This window comes from Arvicola amphibius, chromosome 10 (genome assembly GCF_903992535.2).
Source record: "Arvicola amphibius chromosome 10, mArvAmp1.2, whole genome shotgun sequence".
NCBI lineage: Eukaryota > Metazoa > Chordata > Mammalia > Rodentia > Cricetidae > Arvicola > Arvicola amphibius.
In genome coordinates, this window is record NC_052056.1 from 97,500,145 (window position 1) to 97,519,813 (window position 19,669).

A 19,669-nucleotide genomic window follows, 5' to 3' on the forward strand; every position below is an offset into this window, starting at 1 on the left:
CCCAACCCATCACGCCTAGACAACTCCTAAACTCCTGCGTCTCTGCCCTGACTGACCCAGCCAATTTCTTGGGGGTGCGGAGATACACGTGCTCTCAACAGCCATTTTTCATCCAGCAGCCCTTGAGCGAGTCCCAGATAGCATTAGAGCTATGGATGAGCAATGACCAGTACACGAGAGTCTCCTTGGCCAGACCCCACTGGCCACTTCTGCACTGCGCTAGAGATGAGCCCAGCCCAGTCCTGCTTCCTGGTGGTCCAAGGCCCATATAGAGGGCAGCAGAGGGGGCTGGAGGGTTGTGAGGGCAGCCATGGGATGCATGGTTCAAGGCTCCACAGATGGCTGGCTTATCCAGACTGGCTGGTGCATCTGTTTGGGTTTCCCAGCAGAACATCTGTCTCATAGGAATTGCTTCTGCACAGTGTTTAAGGCGCCTCCGTGGAGCCAGGAGTTCAGCTGGTAATCCCTGACCATGGAAGCCAGCAGATACATTCCACATGTATCTCCACTGGGGACACGTCTGACTGCAGGCAAAGATGATGGGAAACTGGATTCCAGTGTCTGCAGGGGAAGCCTGGATGTGGGGGCTGCTGGGTCTCTGGAGAAGCTGAAGAATGGGAACAATATGCCTTTGATACTGATTTGGGAAGGAATGTTCTACTTTTTTTCCTTCTTCCTCCTCCTCCTTCTTCATTGAGACAAGGTCTCATGTAGCTCAGGCTGGCCTCAAACTGGACGTGTAGCTGAGGATGACCTTGAACTTTTAATCCTGCCGCCTGCACCTCCGAAGTGCCTGGGATTACAGGCGTGTGTCCTCACACCCAGTTTATGTAGTGATGAGAACAGAACGCAGAGCTTTGTGTGTGTTAGGCAAGCACTTTACCACATGAGCACATTCCCAGCCCTCACATTAGCTTTTCCTTTGAGACAGGGGCTCAGTCTTGGCGAGCAGCCTGCTGCAGAGGCTCAGAGTCTCATCGGAATTCTCTGGAACCAAACGATAGGGCAGTGTGCGTCTGGAGGGTCAGATTGTCCATGGTGAGCCCAGTATGGCGTGGCCATCTCGGTCAGAGAGGAGGTTCCCCTGCTCCCTTCCTGTGGAGCTGAGCACCCAACATCCCACCACTAGGAAATGGAGCGGTGGAGTGGGACCCAGGATGGAATCATGGCAAAACAAGCCCTAGGAGGATTTTTTTTTCTACATCGAGTGAAAGGGAACACGGAGCCCCACTGACTCAAAGTGACCATGTTAACTTCCCATGAGAAAGACATGGAGCAGCATCCCTGTCCTCCTGTGGGCTATGCTCTTAGGAGCTTCCCTGGTCTACTGGTGGGGTCTGAGCAATAGGCATTCATGATTACCAAGTGGTCCAGGCATGGTGAAGCCAGACTTCCCGGGGAATCCTGACAGCTCATCCCAGTGGCTCCAGCCAACAAGTTGGAAACCGCTGGTGAATGAAATCACCCAGTGCCAGACACACAGGGTAAGAGCACGCCCCCACTCGAGAAAGCCCCCACAACCTTGGAAGTAACAGGCACAGGCAAGTTATGAGGCCCTGTTTGACTCTTGGGAGTTCCTTCCAGTCCAGCCCAGAGGCAAATTCACAGTGTTGCCAACTGTGCCTCCCAAATCCCCACATAGCAGTTCTCCTGGGTTGGGGGTTGAGGAGATCCCACTCACATGGCCTTAAAGCAGAAGAACAGAGCTGCATCTCCACTAAGGATGGATATTCTCCTAGCCCAGACAGGGTTAGGACGGGGCAACTAGCTGACAGCCACACTCAGCGTGTCTCCCAAGACAGGGGCAAATATAAGGCCTTTAGGTTTCAGATGGCTGATTGGGAGCCCCCCCTCCCCCAGGAGCTGGGACCGTAGCCTGGGATCCTAAGGCACTGGATGCCCCCTGTTGACTCATGAGAAGAGTGTAGATCATCCAGGCAACATGCAATATAATGTGCATAGTACATACACCCAACAATGCAATCTTAACAGCAACAGACACTTCCAACCTCGTGTGCTCCCATGCCAGATGCGCTCAGCAACATGTACATCAAACACCAGAGACAGCGATTGATTTTTGAGAGTCCTTGCCCAAGGGCCCTCTGTGCAACCTCTCTACCATGTAGTCCAGTATCCGCAGATCCAGCACAACTGGTCCCTGTTCTTAGGCTTGTGCCATCTGTAAGACATCTTGCCTATCTCAAAAACTTCTACTTGAACTTCAGCGTCCCAATCCCCTGCCTGCCCTCCTCTTCCTCATCATCTGATGGTTTTTTTCCTCAGGACAAGAGACTATCTGTTACCTGGAGACAACTTCTCGCCTTTCCCCCTGGCTTGCTTCTACCCTAACCCCTTGGTTCAATTTATTCTACACAGGCAATCCCATGTGATTTCTTGGCAAGAATCACATATTTGAATGGCCATCTCAAATCCAGAATAAAACAACCTGAAAGGCCCTGGCTAGCAGGGCTCCAACAACTGCCCAAGTTCTAGAATCCTCTGCAGTCCTTCTGCCCAGCCAGTTTCACTCCAGACCACAGACCTAAGACCCTCACTCCCCAAATCCAGTTACCGTCTGTATCTCTGAGATGTCCTGAGCTGAAGGATACAGTGTCCTTTCCAAACATCCTTCCCGCGTGTCCTTCTACAGTGTCTGCCTCGCTTAAAACCCCTCACAAGGGTGGTCTGGTGCTTGCCTTGCCGACAGCCAAGGAAGCTGGCTCGAGAGAAATATCTGAAGCACGGCTCCGCACATCTCCTGCAGGCCCTAAACCTTCTCCAGGCACTACTCCCAAAGAGAGGAGCATAGGAACCAATGGAATGACATGAAAAACAGTTCAAGGAGCCGTGAGAACAGCAGGGACAATGAGTAAGGACAGTAAGTTTGAGGCATAAATACACTACGCGGAGACACAGTGCCTGGTGTGTAGTAGGGGCCGGCGCAGGTCCAGACTCAATGACCCTGAGCAGAGCAAACATGTCCCTCAGGGGCGCCAGGGGTACAGTGCGTGTCTGGCCTCTTCCTGCAGGTCTGCAAAGGTGCCCTCTCGGCCCCAACATGGAAGCAAGCACTCTGATGTCAGGGGCTGTGTTCCCAGGCCTGGGGGCAGCTGAGAGACGTGTTGTTTTATAGTCCCTTCAACACTGTGGACATTCATAAAATTAATTTGCTAAGCAAGGGAGATAAAATCCAATCCAATGTTCCCATGGCAACGTCTCCCATGCTGCCCAATTTCAGTCTTGGGATTTTATGGGAAGCCATCCTTCCCGGTCCAGCTGCTTCCCTGGACGCACAGGGCCCAGGAATGGGAGGTGGCAGCTTAAATTGAGGAATGCGAGTCTGGAATCTGAGCTGCTGGGAACTCACTTCTCCCACCCAGCTCCTGCCCGACTCCTCTCGGGTTTTCCTGGAGAGCTGTGGGAGACCTTGGATCCAGATGAGGTCATCCTTGCCTCCAGGTTCTGGCAGGCCTGGCCCAGGCCTACAGTACCCCCCACTGGGAGGCCAGCCAGATTCTGTGCCCGTCAAACACAAAGGCAGACCCAGGAAAGGCTCTGTCCCATCTCAAGGGCTCCTGGCCCCAGGTACCCGACCCTAGGTTGCACACGAAGGAGCAAAGCAGGAGGGTGACACAGCAGGGGGTGAGTTCAGAAAGCAGTGGAACCCTGCACCACCACCACCACCACCACCACCCCCCCCCCCCCCCCCCCCCCCCCGCCTTCCACCTTTGTGTTCTAGGCTCCTGGCTCCCACCAGTGGGCGTGCCTACAGGAGGCACGCCCAGCTCCTGCCCCGTCTGCTGAGTGTTTTCTAGAAGCTCTGAGGATCAGGTGTCTGAGAGACTGGCAAGCTTCCCCATCCAGCTCGGGGGGACAGCTGGTGTGAATATAGCAATGAGAAACAAGTTATGTGGCCTCAGAGGGCTCCACCCTGCAGAGACCCCCACGGAGCACAAAAGCTGGCCATCCAACTTCCTAATCTGCCAAAGTGACATCCTGTAGCTCTCAGAGGTCCAAAGCTTAGGGACAGGTAGAGACCAACCTCCTCCCCCAGCAAACTGGGGATGGAGGACAAGGCTATAGACAGAGATGTGGGCTTCACGTCAAGGTTTCCCAGGACTACGGTGTCCTCCTCCAGTTGACAAGGACACAATTTACAAAACAACTTCAGGAAATCCACACCAGGAAAATGTGACAACTACAGACCAAGGCTGTGAGACAGAGGGGGCAGGGGCGGGGGCGGGGGCAGCCCAGGAGTGAGGGAAACAGGAGACTTCACGCCTCAAGGAGAGGAGCTCAGACATGGCAGCTGGGCGCGCCTGCCCACATCCCAGAGGGTTTGACCCTGGATGCACATCTGGCTTAGATGTGGCCGCAGCCACCCCCAAGCCTTGTGAATAAGCTGTACTGTCCCCTGCGGCACATTCTGGTTCTAAGCGTCTCTAATCCCCGTGGACTTGGGGTCTGTGGGTTGACTTGCCAGATTCAGCCGATCACAGAGGAAGAAGTCGGGGGGGGGGAGGGGGAAGCCACGTTGCCAAGGAGACCACTTCAAACACATTTTATAAGGTTGCGAAAACTATACCTTTCCCTGGGGTTGAGTTACATCCCAGAGGCCTAGACAATATGCTGTTCATGTGAACAAGGCCCAGTCTCTCCCTCATCTCCACTCAATGAAGGGGGACGCTGATTGATGTTGAGGCCACCCTGGGAAGCGGTAGCCTTCTTGGAAACCTTTCTGCATTGAGGACATTGGGGACTTACAGAGAAGCAGGTTTCAGCCCAGCCCCCTCCCCCAGCCCCCCCTGCCTGAGATTCCCCCAAGGTAACTGGCAGCCTGCACACTGTCCTCAAACAGCAGAGCCTCCTGGAAAAGCAGAGGCACCCTGAGGTCAAATCTCATACCTTCACCAGAGAGACATGAAGAGAGGGAGAGACACACGAAATATAGAAAGCAGAGCGGGGTATGGGCAAACTGGTTTATAGAGTGAAACTCTATCTCAGAAAGCCAGAGAGAAGATGGGGGGGGGGGGAACAGCTCAGTCAGCCAAGTGTTTACTGAACAAACATGAGGACCTGAGTCTGATGCCAGCATCACATAAAAAGTTGGGGGAAGTAGCATATCCTTGTAAGCCCAGAATTGGGGGCATAGAGACAAGAGGGCCATCGGGACTGCCTGACTTCCCTCCTGCCACTGTTGTCCCCTGACACACACATTTTTTTTCCTCATTGAGACAAGGTCACTCCATGTGGCCCCGGTTGGCCTAGAACCCCCAATCCTCCTGCCTCAGTCTCCCGAGTAGTGGGATTACAGGTGTGTGTGATTATACACAGCACACCACTGTGGGCTCCAGCAGGCACTCAGAACAGCACCACACCAAGGCCACAGTCATAATCAAACACAGAAAGAGTCAGAACTGTGGGGAGGGGATAGGAGGCAACACTGGGGGCAAGGCTGGGGGCAGATGCGCTCATGCCAGGCATGCTGGGAGTTCTGCATCCACTGGGATATCAGCCGTCACTCTGGACCTTAGAGCCTGAACTGTGTTCTGCTGGATGGTTGTCAGATAGATGTCTTTCTTTCTAAAATGGTCAGGGGTGGCCTCTTGGGCCTTGGGTCTGTGTGAAGCCAACTTTACCACCACCACCACCACCACACACACACACACACACACACACACACACACACACACACACAGAGGTAGTGGTGCAAAGGTTATGGCTTTGGCCTGTATATAGGTCTGAGTCTTGGGGATTGAGATGTTGGGATGAAGGAAGTGGCCTCATTCTAGTCCTGACCAGAACCATCTTCTGTTCTGCTCATGGCTCAAGTCATCACTTCTTTTTACATTACTTATGTATGTGTGTGTGAGTATGTGTGCATGTGTGTGTGTATGTGTGCATGTGTCTGTGTGCGAGTATGTTGCATGTGCATATGTGTATATATGTATGCAAGTATGTGTGCGTATGCATGTGTGTGTGCGTGTGCAGGTATGCACCCAAGTTTGTAGTGGATGTGAATGTGTGGATGTGCATGTGTGCATACACGTGTGTGCATGTGCTCGTGCATGAGTGTATATGTGTGTATATATGTGGTGTGTTCTCCACCATGCAGGTCCCAGGGACTGAACTCAGGTCCTCAGACTTGGCAGCAAGTGTCTATGTGCTGGGCCATCTCACTGGCCCTTTCTCTCTCTCTCCTCTCTCTCTCTCTCTCTCTCTCTCGCTGAAGGCAAAGAAAGCATCAGAAACATTATTCTCTGCACGACATGGACCCCCAGACCTTCTGAAGTCTTTGGTGACTTGAGGTGGAGGCCAACACCCATTCAAGTAGGACTACATTTATTCAGCCAGTCAGGGAAGGGGCGAGTCCCCACCACGGCACCTATGAGTTCCCTGAGCCTATAGGTCCCTGTCAAGAGTGTCCTGAGCCTTACCCAAGAAAGTTCCCAATGCCTCCAACATCGCGTGCTAGGACAAAATACCCTACCAAAGGACCTTAAGGAAGGATTCCTTTACAACACCTGACAGTGCTCTTGGGGGCGGTGGGGACATTATTGGGAGGTCACTGGGGAAACGCCCCTGCAGATGGCATTGGGGCCCCAGCCCACTCTTGTTTCTCCCCCATAGAGGGAGCATCTCAGCCCCACCATGAACTCCTATCCCTGGTTCAGTCTCACTGGCCCAAACGGAGCCAAGGGACCAAGGACGGAAATCCCTGAGACAAACCGAAGTAAACCTATTCTCCTCCTATGACTCCATCTTATGTACTGCAATGGAAGCTGACTACTGCACAGAGATCCAGTGTACATGAAGCATCATTCCCCCCATTGCACACATCGAAAACCAGGGCTCTGAGGTGGACTCCATCCACCCGTCTAATAATCTCTCCCCATTGCACAGGTGTGTGTGTGTGTGTGTGTGTGTGTGTGTGTGTGTGTGTGTTATGTAGTGCCATCACACCCGCCAACATTTTAAAGGATATACTCCTTTTATCTCAACAGCAGACCATCACCCCAGCTTTCCCATGTGGAGAGTTAGGGGAGGAAGTGTGAGGTGGCGGTGCTAGGTGAGGGCGTAGAGAGCTTCCACTCGGGCACTGCCCAGAGACCCTAGGCACCACCGGCCTGCACAGGACTCACCTCTGTGATGATGTAGAAGTCATCCCCGGGCTCCCCCTGAACAACGATTTTCTCTCCATCTTCAAACTGCACAGGCTCCAGGGCATCAGCCACAGTCAAGCGTTCCCACTTCTCCAGGGACTCTGCAAGAAGACACAAGGGGTCACAGGTCACACTGCACTACCATGGGGTCCCTGGATGTATCCTCAGAAAGCCCAATCCTCAGACTCCTGATGGCAATCTGAGATGATGCTCTTTAGAGGAGAGAAAGCTGCCATGGAAACCACAGAAAACTGAAAGGCCTGATCCATCCCTTCAAGACAGGGGCTGGCACGGCACCTCTTGCCATAAGAGTCTATCTGAGATGGACTCTATAAGCTGGTGGTGGGAGCACAGGTCTGCATCCCAACTACTTAGGAGGCTGAGGCAGGAGTATTACATTCAAGGCACACCTAGGATAGTGAGTTAGTTCTAGAGCAATCTGGACAACTTAGTGAGATTTTGTCTCAAAATAAAAAGTAAAAAGAAGTCTGAAAATGGAACTCAGCAGTAGAATCCCTGCCTAGAATCCCCCAATGAGGGGCTAGGGTGTGGCTCAGTGGTAGAGCACCTGCCTAGAATCCCCCAGCGAGGGGCTGGGGTGTGGCTCAATGGTAGAGCACTTGCATAGAATGTGCCAGGTCCTGGGTTGCATCCTCCATACAAAATAATAATACTAATGTAACATATATTTGACTCCTATTTAATTTTTTCATTGAAAATAGTCATCTCTGGCTCCATAATGTAAACAGCAGATACTGAAAATCGAGTCAATATTCACTTTAAGGAGAAATTACTTTCCAAAAAAGTAGGACTGAGTTTATTTATTTATTTTGCAAAGAATGGAATCACAGCCGGGTTCCACAACTACTGTGTACTTTGGACAACTCACTAATACAAGTAGGCTGTCCCACTCAGCATCACCCTCAAATCAGGACAAGGACTGGGAGCTGAGTTGATGTAGCAATTGTTTTGTATGTCTTTTTATTCTCTCTCTCTCTCTCTCTCTCTCTCTCTCTCTCTCTCTCTCTCTCTCTCTCTGTGTGTGTGTGTGTGTGTGTGTGTGTGTGTGTGTGTGATTCTATTCACAAAGGTGCACATGCATGTGGAGGTAGACCAAGGTTGATGCCAGGAATCACCCTGCATTGTTCTTCCATATTACTTATTGGGGCAGGGTCTCTCAATCAAATCCAGAGCTCACTGATATAGTCTCTTGCTCACCAGCTTGCTCTGCGATCCCATCTCCGCCTCCAGAGACTTGAACTATAGGCAGGCTCCCACACTCAGCCAGCATTGGTGTGAGTGCTGGGTTCCAAACTCGGGTCCTCATGCTTACACAGCAAGCATTTTAACTGCTGAGTGATCTCCCCAGATTCTTGATTGCTTCTGAGACAGGATCTCACTCTATATTCCAGGTTGGGCTTTGAACTCACCGTGTGATGGTTAGTTTCAATTGTCAATTTAAATAATGAGACTACTCTGGGAAGAAAGTCTCAAGGAGGGATGGTCTAGATCAGGCTGGACCGTGTACATGTCTCTGGGGGATTGTCTTAATTCCTTAATGGATGTGGGAGGACCCAGCCTGAATGGGTAGCACCATCCCTAGTTTGGGATCTTCGACTGTGTAAGAGTAGAGGGGACCAGCTGGACCCTAACTATGCAAGCATTCATTCTCTCTCCGCCTTTGCTGTGGATGTCATGTGGCCAGCTGCCTCAAGTCCCTACCACTGGGACTTCTCCATAAGAAGCTCTACCCCAGAATCCGTTCTCCCCCAAGTTGCTTCTTGTCAGGGTGTTTTCATCACAGCAACAGAAATGAAACCAGGACACCCTGTGTAGCCCTGGCTAGCCTCACAGCAATTAATCCTCCTGCCTCAGTTCCCTGAATGCTGGGTTTACGAGCTTAAGCCATCATGACCAGCACTGCTGCTGTGACACTCAGAAAGGAGACACCTACCACTACACTGGGCAAAAATACTTAACTCTGATGCTGAGTTTATCTTTAAAGGATTAGAGACTCAGCAGGCCGAGGCTGTCTTGCTCACACCTTCCATCCCTGAAACTGCCCATGCCCGGCCCCCAGATAGGAAGAAAGAAAAACCATAATAATATGGGAGTTTCCTGTGTGAAAACCATGGTCACCTTTTTAACTGAACCCCCTCCCCGCCCCCTCACAGTGAAAGAAACCTTTCTGGCCTACGCTTAGACACTACATATGTAGGCCAGCTGCTAAAAATAAAAACTGAAAAAGGCATTCATTTTAGATCTAGGTTAGCAGGGAAATATCCCTTCCCTAAATCCCCTGCTCGTGCCCCCACACTGCAAAAGAGCCACGTCTCGATGAACCCCAGGCCACAGGGAACACAGCTGTGCCGTGTAGGCAGGGAGTCTACTCCTACACAGTAGTGGGTCTGCTTCTCTTTTTCCTTTTTTCTCTTTCTCTTCTTCTCACTTTCTCTCCTCCCCTCTCATTTATTGAGACACATCTCACAATGTAGCCTAGACTGACTTTAGAACTTTTATAATCCTCCTGCCTCAACTTTCTGAGTACTAGGCTCACAGACTAATATTGCCACATGTGGCTTGTTGCCAGTTTTCTTTAAAAACTATCTGACCAGGCATATTAGCTCATGCCTGTCATCTAAGCACTTGGGAAATAGAGGCACAGGATCAGAGAACTTAAATACCAACCTTGACTATCTAGTGAGTTCAAGGCCAGCTTGGGCTGTGTTGTGGTTTGAACTGGAATGGCTCCCATAGGTTCAAAGATTTGAATGCTGGTCATTAGGGAGTGGGCACTACTTGAAAGGGATTGGAGGTGTGGCCCTGTTAGAGGAAGTGTGTCACTGGGGGTGGGCTTTAAGGTTTCAAAAGCCGAAGCCAGGCCCAGTGTCTCTCTCTTCCTACTGTCTTCAGATCCAGATGTAGAACTCTCTGCTACCATTTCCACCAGCAAGCTGCCATGCTACCTACGATGAGGACAATGGACTAAGTCTCTGAAACTGTAAGCAAGTCCCAATTAAATGTTTTCTTTTATAAGAGTCATCATGATCATGGTGTCTCTTCACAGTGATGTAGAAATGCATATTGTCCATTGTGGAATAAAGTCACTTTGAGCAAAATTATAGAAACAGATGCAGAACGGGAATGTAGACATGAAACGCTGAAATAGAGGCTGTAGTTAGGATGCTACCTGTAGGTGAGTGGTGTGGCTCACCTGCCTAGAATCCCCCAGTGAGGGGCTGGGGTGTGGCTCAGTGGTAGAGCCCCTGCCTAGAATCCCCCAGTGAGGGGCTGGGGTGTGGCTCAGTGGTAGAGCCCCTGCCTAGAATCCCCCAGTGAGGGGCTGGGGTGTGGCTCAGTGGTAGAGCCCCTGCCTAGAATCCCCCAGTGAGGGGCTGGGGTGTGGCTCAGTGGTAGAGCTCCTGCCTAGAATCCCCCAGTGAGGGGCTGGGGTGTGGCTCAGTGGTAGAGCCCCTGCCTAGAATCCCCCAGTGAGGGGCTGGGGTGTGGCTCAGTGGTAGAGACCCTGCCTAGAATCCCCCAGTGAGGGGCTGGGGTGTGGCTCAGTGGTAGAGACCCTGCCTAGAATCCCCCAGTGAGGGGGTGGGATGTGGCTCAGTGATAGAACTCCTGCCTAGAATCCCCCAGTGAGGGGCTGGGGTTCAACAATAAAGTGCTTGCCTAATATGTACAAGACTTGGGCTTCAGCAGCACCTCCCTGCTCCCCATACATGTTTTCAAAGATAGGCTCCTCCCTCCCCCGATAGCATTTAAAATGTGCAATATTCAAGGTTTGGAAAGAAGACTTGCCAAAGCGTTATCTCCAAACATCATAAATCTTGGGTGAAAACTGAAATAGCTGTAAGGGAGACAGCCAGTATTTGGCCCCAGAATTTTAAATGAAACACAACACATCTGAGAACATTTAAACCACGCACATACAGGTAGAGGCAGAAGCAGGGAGGGACCAGCGGTGACCTGGCTGGCAGGGAATGGGATGGGGGTGGTAAGTGACTGCCTGTGGGGATAAATCTCTGCTGAGGCAAAGAGCAGGTCCTAGGTAGATGGTCGTGGCCTGCACACCCCACCACTGGGCTTGGTTCCCTGAGCCAGGCTGCTGTGAGTGTCTCACCACAATGAATAAATGAGGATTACAGCAGTTCATCAAGGGTAGGAAGGGGAGGCGCCTTTGCAGCCTTAGGACAAAGTGTACCAAGAACCTCTGTGTCTAAGAGGCACTGAGAGGGACAGGTGCCAAGCAGAGCCCTCCTTCGTATTCAGAACCAGATTATCCCCATTTTCTCCTAAGGTCTCTGAGCAACTCAACTGTGCACATGAACCCTGGATGCAAGTACAACCCACAACTCTCCACAGGCCACAGGGATGGAACACAAAGGTGGCCTTGGAAGGGCAGTGATGTCACCGAGAAGCCATGCTCAAGGTGAGCCAAAAGGAGGGGGAAGACACTTAGCGCAAGGGTTCCAACGATGAGAACAAAGAGCTCACTTTCAGTTCAGAATCATGGCACTGGGATGGTGGCACCAAAGACAAGAGAGATAAGCAGACACAGTTTGGAAAGGACAGAGACACTGGCAGGATGACATTCATGCTCACAGGTAGCAGGGTATGTACATGCACCTGTATAAAGGTGCACCGTGAATGTGCGCATATATAAACATGCAGTGTGTGTGTGCATATGCATGAATGTGTGTACTATGAACGTGTACCACATATACATATGAATGCCTGCCATATTTATGCCTACTATGCATGTGTGCAAGTGTATGAGTATAGGTGAATGTGTGGTATGTGTGTATGTGAGCATGTACTGCCACTCCTATGGGAGGCACGCACATGTGTCTGTGTTTGCATGAGAGAATGCATGTCCCAAACCTGCATAATGCTGTGCAGAGATGACCTATCAGCCATACAGGGAGAAGCAGATGTGGGCTGTCTGCAGGCACTCACAGGAGGCTGCAGAGGGTCTATGAGCAGCAGGACCACTGACCTAGGATGGAGACTTTGCTGAGGAATTCCTCATACATCTTGCGTTTCCTCAGCGTGCTTCCCTGTGGAAGAAAAAGCAGAACACAGAAAATGGATCTCCAGTCTCAGTTGGCCTTTCCACACTTGCAGATTTCTCTCAGCGACTGATCTCTTCAGAGGAACCCCGTCGGGCATGTCAGTGTGAGCCTGTATCTCTTCTTTTTTGCTCTTCGACTCCTGTCTTCTGAAAGCACTTCCAGCACCAGCAGCAGAAACCCCAAGAGGGTCCAACTCTATGCAAGGCACCCCAGTGAATGGAACCATGAGGTTTGAAGTGTCCAAAGGTGGACACAGCTATGCCTGCTCTGCTCTTCCCAGGCTAGACTCTAACCTGTAATCTTCCTGCCTCCGCACCCTGACTTGAATCACAAGGATGCACCACTGAGACACACCTTTACAAAGCCTTGAGGCTTCTAAACAGGTTGTCAGGACAGCCAGCCACCCAGTGGGCCTCCCAGCTCCCTCGGCCGTCTAAAGCAATGGTGAGGGAGGCTCACGCACCCTGCCTGCTATTAATGAGCTGACACAGATGTCCTAGAGGAGCTCGCCCTGCTTCCCCATCCTAGCAGCTGGGGCTCTCTTATTCCTGAGGTCAGTACCAGTCTCTGGTACTGCAGCCCTCCCTCAGTCTGCTCACAAAGATGTACACCGAAAGATGTCAGGGAAGGAAAGATGGATCAGACATGAGAGAGGACCTATGCACAGAGGTTTGCAAATGCCTGAGGCGCTCCCTAAAGCATGCCTTTAGTGGGGCACGGCCCAGCCTCTCCTAAGAGACTGGCCATCTCAGTCCTTACATGGGGTGGCGTTGATAGTATAGATGCTGTCATGGGGCCTGACGCTAAGCCCTAAGCACATCAGCACAATTTGCAATAGTCCTAAGGGGGGCAGGGAGCAGAAATGGAGAGACCAGCACATTGCGTGCTCAGAGCAGAAGCTTCAGGAGTTAAGAAAAGTCAGAGTCACAGATTTTGCCCCTCTCTGGACTAACAGGGACAAACCCCGTTCTGTGGCTCTGCTCTCTGGCAGCAGGTTCAGTCGGGTGTAAAGGAGGTTTGTGTCTCTGTCAACTTGGCTCACTGCGGGTGGCTCCATCGCACAGGAAATAAGGGTTGCAGCAGGAAGCCCCTCCACACAGGGTATGGGGCAGCCCATGGACCCGAACTCAAAGCCATGAGCCAAAGTTAGTAAGTGTAGCCCTGCTAAGGGGGAAAAAAAAGGACTCTCGGGAGAAGGACTGGACTGAAGGCATGTGGCAATCAATGCTAGTCCCTGGAAAGCTATGACAAAAATATGAGCAGCATTGAAGTGAGGAGGAAGGGCCCTCAAGGCTCCAGGGCAAACCACAGTTTCCACAGGGTCAGAGCATAGGGTTCTCCCTAGCTATGGACAAGGTCAACCTTTGTTTGCCTCGAGGCTGAGTTTCTGAGGCGATGGACACTTCAATGCAAGGGAACAGGGTGAATCTGGGTGTACTTTTCATGTTACTAGTCCTAGGGACATGAGATGTTTCAATTCTTTGTTACAAGGACAGAGATTCAACATTTGAGTTGTTGTTGCTCCTCATGGTAATGGTGGTGATAGTGTTGTTGACAGTGATGATGATGGTGATGATGGTATTGATAATAGTGACGATGGTTTTGATAATGATAATGATGGTGATGGTGGTGATGGCAGGGATGCTGATGCTGATGGTGGCGACGATGCTATTGGTGGTCACAATGGTGGTGGTGATGGTGCTGATTGATGGTAATAGTAAAGAGGGTGGTGTTAGTGACTGTGACCATGAAGATGATGGTGTGAACCTTACTGAGTAACCTGGAGAAGGGCTCTTGGAGAGGGTCTTTACATTGTCTTTCCAGGCAGAGGCAGCCCATCAGTGCCCACGTTCTTGGAACAATAGTGTCCTCTGCAAGGTCTCAGGCTCTCCATCAGGCCCATGACCTGGCTGCTGTCTCTAACCTGGATTCCCCCTTCTCCCTTGTGACATCAAACCACTGCTCAGACAAAGCTGTCACCACCTCAGCTCAGAAGGCTTTTTATTTCCTGTGCTGACACAGGAGGGCATCAGCCGGAGACAGGACCCTAATCATCAGAAATGGGATGAGTCATGCTGCAGATAGGTACCGATGGGCACCAGCCCCCTGCAGCCCAGCCACTCCAGGAGTGCTCTCTTCTCCGAAGGTGACAAGAGGCATAGTCCAGACCCTGCTCTGGCTGGTGATGGACCCCCGCGGCTCTAAGAGGCAGCTGTTGTATCTCTCCTGGATTGGGAACAGAGGCCCAAAGAAGGTAACGGCTTGGCTCCTGTCCACTGAGTTGGGGGCTGAAACTGCTGTCCTGGAGCTCTCTACGTAGATCAAGCTGGCTGCTAACATAGAGATCTGTGTGCCTCTGCTTCCTGGATGCTGGGATGAAAGCTGTGTGCCACCACACCCAGCTTCTTTTCTTTCCTTTGCTGAAGGATAGTTTCATTCTGTTGCCTACACTAGCCTGGAACTCACTGTGTCATCCAGGCTGACCTAGACCCTGTGATTCTGTCTCCAGCCCTCCACACCCACCCCGGCAAATGCCAGGATTACAAGCATGAGTTCACAAAACCTGCCATACTGCATTCTCCCCACTCTGCATCTTTGCTCCTGTGGGGACAGAAGCTGCATCCATGAAGCTACTGCTATGTGCTGTACCACGTGATCAACCTCCATTCTCACTCTGGACTGGGGCACTCACACACCCTGTGCCCAGGTGTGGGGCTGGCACAAAGCAGAGCTAAGGTGGTCCAATCTGTCTGATTCATAGCCACGGTATCATCAGCCTCCCAAATGCTCTGGTGCAGGCTGAGTAGCCAGCAGCAGCTGTGTGCAACCACACAGGTAGCTTTCAGACAGGCTTCTGTGCAGGTGGAGAGGACTCAATGCTATGTAGACAGACATGCACAGGGGTGGGGCTAGCTGCCACGGAGGAGTCCCTGGGTGCCTATCAGCCAGTGGCAGAGACAGCTAACTGCTCTCTCTGTAGCTTAGTGCCCTCTAGGACACTCACGGTGTGATGTTCATGGCTGGGTACCTCTTAAAGATACTAGTACCCACAGTCCAGTTAAAGCAGGATGAGCCAAGAGAGAAATCTATCCCTGAATAATCATGTACCAACAGTGGAAAGGTGATGCCTATGGGGAAGCACAGAGGCATTTGCAGCCACCAGGGCTCTTACCTGCCACCCTGCCACCTGACTTGAGGACTCTAGAAGGTAGGGTGGCCAGCCCAGGAAGTTCCCACTTAAAGACCAGTAGTCGGGTGTCAAGGGAGAAACCAGCCTTGTATAACAGTTGGGGTGATGGAGGAGAGGAACATGGGGGACACAGAGAAGGGGTTGGGCAAAGCACAGGGTGAAGCGAGAACAGTGCTATGGGATTCTGGGGAACACACTGAGGTGGTGGGTGTCGTGACCAAGATTCATACACTGCCAGGAGCAGGGTGTGAGTTTAAGGTAGTGTAGGGATACTAACAGAGCTTGGTGGGGCAGCCCATGAGCATATCCAGCGACAAGCCTGGGGGAGGTTGGAGGATGATGAGCTTGCACTCGCTGCCAGAAAGCCTGGGCTCGGGCCTCCATTCTCACTGACAGCTTGAGTTCTGTTTCCTCATCTGATCAATGGGAATATTAAAACCTTCCCCAAAGGGTCTCCATGGAGATTGGCATACAATACACTGACAGGGCCCCAGCTCTACCCCCAGCCTTGAGCCTCAACTTCCCCCTCAAATATGGTTCAAACCAGCACTGATAAGCTGGCTAAGTTTCAATCCTAGAAACCCAGAGTCACATGTTGATGTGGGATTCCCCTCTGTATGCTGTGAATACGTTTTATTGCCATTGGTTAAAAAAGAAATTGCTTTGGGCCTATGGCAGGGCAGAATAAAGCCAGGCGGGAAATCTGAACAGAGATACAGAGAGAAAGTAGGTGGAGTCAGAGAGAAGCCATGTAGCCACCAAAGGAGACAGACACCACAACTTTACCTGGTAAGCCACAGCCTTGTGGCAATACACAGAATAATAAAAATGGGTTCATTTAAGCTTTAAGAGTTAGTTAATAAGAACCCTAAGCTAATAGGCCAAGCATTGTTTTAATTAATATAGTTTCTATGTGATTATCTCGGGCCTGGGCAGTCTCCACCTACAGCATATCCCTAAGATCTCGACTTCCTAGGGAAAGTCCCGTGATGGTTAATCCTGATGCTCAATTTGACAAGATCTAGACTCTCCTAGTAGACAAACCTCTGGGCATGTCTGTGTGGGAACTTCTAGTTGGGTTATTCATAGGAGAAACCACCACTATTCTGTGAGCTGGGGTCCTGGACTGAGTACAAAAGAAAAAGCAATCTCAATCTCTCTCTCCTCCCCCCTCTCTCTCCTCCCTCCCTCTCCCCTCTCTCTCTCTCTCTCTCTCTCTCTCTCTCTCTCTCTCTCTCTCTCTCTCTCTCTCTCTCTCTCCCTCTCCTTCCTGACTGTGGATCCCATGTGACCATCTGCCTTATGGTCCTGCCACCATGAAGGACTGTACTTAAAGCTATGAGCCACAATAAACCTCCTCTCCCTTAAGTTGCTTTGGTTAAGTATTTTGTCAGAGTAATGAGAAAAATAACTCAGTACCCAACAGGGCTAGGGACTCAATGTCCTGCAGCGCTGGGAGAACATCATTAAGTTGTCCTCAGCTGCCCAGACCTCGATGGTTAGACGATGGTTCTGCCAGCAGAGGCTGGAACAAGTCTGTTCCCATGACAACAAGATGGCACAATTGGAAAGCCAGTGTCCAGGCTCTGGTGACGCAGAAATATTGTGTCTGCTGATGGGTGCGAGTCGGGGTGGCTGCGGTGGCAACAGCCTGCTCAATGATCTGGCCCAAGGCATTTTAATGCTATCCAGCCCTTAAAAAAGGCATCTCTTTTGAAACCGTGTAGTCCCCACTGACCACCTAGCAATTAAGCTCTCCCAGTGGAATGCAGGCAGGTCGTGACCCAGGAACCTCAGATGCTAATGTTGGTTCAGTGGGCAGGATAAGGCTGAAAATGTCCTGGGGCCTAGGGAAGTGGTCAGCCAGCAGGTGAAGCCAGACTGCTTTGTTCCTACGCTGAGCCATCACCTGCTAAGCCTCTTGGTGACACTGGGGATTCCCAGTTTAGCAGGCTTTACAGCTTGCAAGACAGCAAACCCAAGATGGTTCCAATGGGGCTCAGCCTAGGAACCTGCAGAGGCTAGCTCAGCTTTCTCCCCAAGTAGCCGGCTTGGTACAAGGCATCCATCTGCCTGTCCCCCTGGCACCTGCAGCATGGATGGTCAATGTGACAGAATCTAGAATCACCAGGGAGTCTCAGTGAAGGATGATGTTGGTGTGGGTTAACCTGTGGGCACATCTGGGAGGGATTATCTTGATTGTGTTAATGGAGCTGGGAACGCCCACCTGGAATGTGGATGGCACCATTTGATTAGTCCTGAACTAAAGGCAAAGGAGAGCGGACTTGTACTGGGTTCCAGTTCTTAGAGAGCACCTCCTTGTCTGTGGCTGGGAGGTGACCAGCTGCCTCTGGCTCCTGCTGCTGTGACCTCCCCGCTGTGGTGGATGGGACCTTGGAGCCAGAGCCAGAATAATCCCTTTGTCCCCTAAATCGCTTTCACTGAAATACTTTGTCACAGGAAAGGAAACCTCAGCCAAGATCCTGACCAAGAACATGGGCCTGGGGACACCGAAGGTCAGAGCACAGACTCGCCTCCCACAGTCCCCGGGTCTGTCCTTGCCCCGCCCCCATCACCTGCAGAGACTGCCTGACTCTCAAATGAACTGGCATGAGGCTAGGTTAGAGAATCATTGTGTGGACAGGAGAAGATGGTGGTTGCTGAATATGCAGAGGGGTCCGCCTTGCTCAGGGTGTTCCAGGTAAGACAATGAGACCAGGGACCAAAGACCCTGCCCCCCTCACACACACACACACACACACACACACACACACACGATGCTGAGAACCATACCCTATCCATACTGAACTCTGCCTACCCCATGGTTCAGAAGAACTGGAACCAGGGATGTGATTCTAGCTCCCAGGACAGACTGTCCTAGCAGGGCTACCTTTGTTACCCAGGATAAGGAGCTGGCCCAGACCGAAGGTTCTCTACCACCTGAAGCCTCCGAGGACATACCCCACCCCCACCCCTTCACTGCAGCATAAGCAATGGTTCAGAAGAAATTTCTCAGCCACTTTTGTGCATGTAGTTTCTCACTGCCTTGGGGTTCTCACTCTGGGCAAGGGTGGAGGGGTCATTGACTCCCAGGCCATGTGAACCCCTGCGAGTTACTGGGTGACTCTTAAGCTCATCTCAGAAACTCTAAAAAGAGAGGCGGTGCATTGATATTGCAGGGGTCACACCACCTATGCTATGAAGTGGAGGAAGCCTGGTTCTTGGCTTAGAGAGTCAGTAAAGATGTGGGTCTTCAGAGTCAGTGGCATTAGGAATGGGGACCTATATCTTCTTAGGACACAAGTTCCCAGGGACTCAGAACACATCATACAGAGGCCTTGGAAGACCCCCAGTATGAGTTCTCCTGCACAATTCAATTTTGTATATGAAACCCTCACCCCCGCCTTTGGAGACAGGGTGTCATGTAATCCAGGCTGGCCTCAAAGTTGCTGTGTACCTGAGGAAGACACTGGACTTAGGAGTTCACCTCCTGAGTATTAGAATTATAGGTATGGAGCACTGTGCCTGCTGTAGGCAGTGATGGGTATGGACCCAAGGGCTTTGTACCAATTGAATCATATCTAGCCCCTCTACTGGGAATTCCTAACTCACTAGCTGCAGACACAAGGTCCCCCAAAAGGGGCAGATGAACAGGGGCCCAAGGCTTAAATAAAAGGAAAGAAACTCGTGGACTGTTGGTCTCTGCTGAGCCCTCACCTGAGTGCCTACAGGTGACAATACACCCCCAACTCTGCCCAGCACTGGGCCTTGTGTTTCCCTTAGACAGAGCAGCAAGGAGAGACACTTAGGAAACTTCCAAATTAGAAGTCACCCACTTCCAACTTGAATATGGAGTCTGAGCTGACCTTGTGGGCTGTAGCTAACTCCCTTGGGACACTGGTGACTCTTCATTTTCTGCGTCTCCCGCTGTGAGTCCAAGCTAAGGCAGGAGCCCTCAGTGGGAGTGATTTGGACGTATCCAAATCTGCCTAGACGGGGATGGGTACGGACAGGATTCAAATTCTCCACAAGACCTCTGCCGATTCTGGAGTCCAAATGGGCTATTCTTAGTGCCCGGGGATCCGAAATTAACCCAGAGAAAGTGCCAGTTCCTTCTGCAATTTGAGAGCATTCCTGAATATAAAGTCCTGACCACAAAAGTCCCACAGCCAGCAATGACACAGCATAGAGGAGACAGTAGGGAAACAGTGCTCGTGCAACTCCCAGCCAGG

At 51.4% G+C, this 19,669-nt stretch overlaps 1 protein-coding gene across 1 annotated transcript in view; it reads right to left on the reverse strand.

Annotated features, from left to right (window-relative positions):
* Prkar1b (protein kinase cAMP-dependent type I regulatory subunit beta) overlaps window positions 1-19,669 on the reverse strand; it is a 114,052-nt gene that overhangs the window by 10,510 nt on the left and 83,873 nt on the right. Inside the window, exons 7-8 of the mRNA XM_038346098.1 lie at window positions 12,172-12,232; window positions 7,143-7,264 (exon numbers count right to left, since the gene is read on the reverse strand). Coding sequence (XP_038202026.1) covers window positions 7,143-7,264; window positions 12,172-12,232 — 183 coding nt within the window. The remainder of the gene's footprint in view (window positions 1-7,142; window positions 7,265-12,171; window positions 12,233-19,669) is intronic.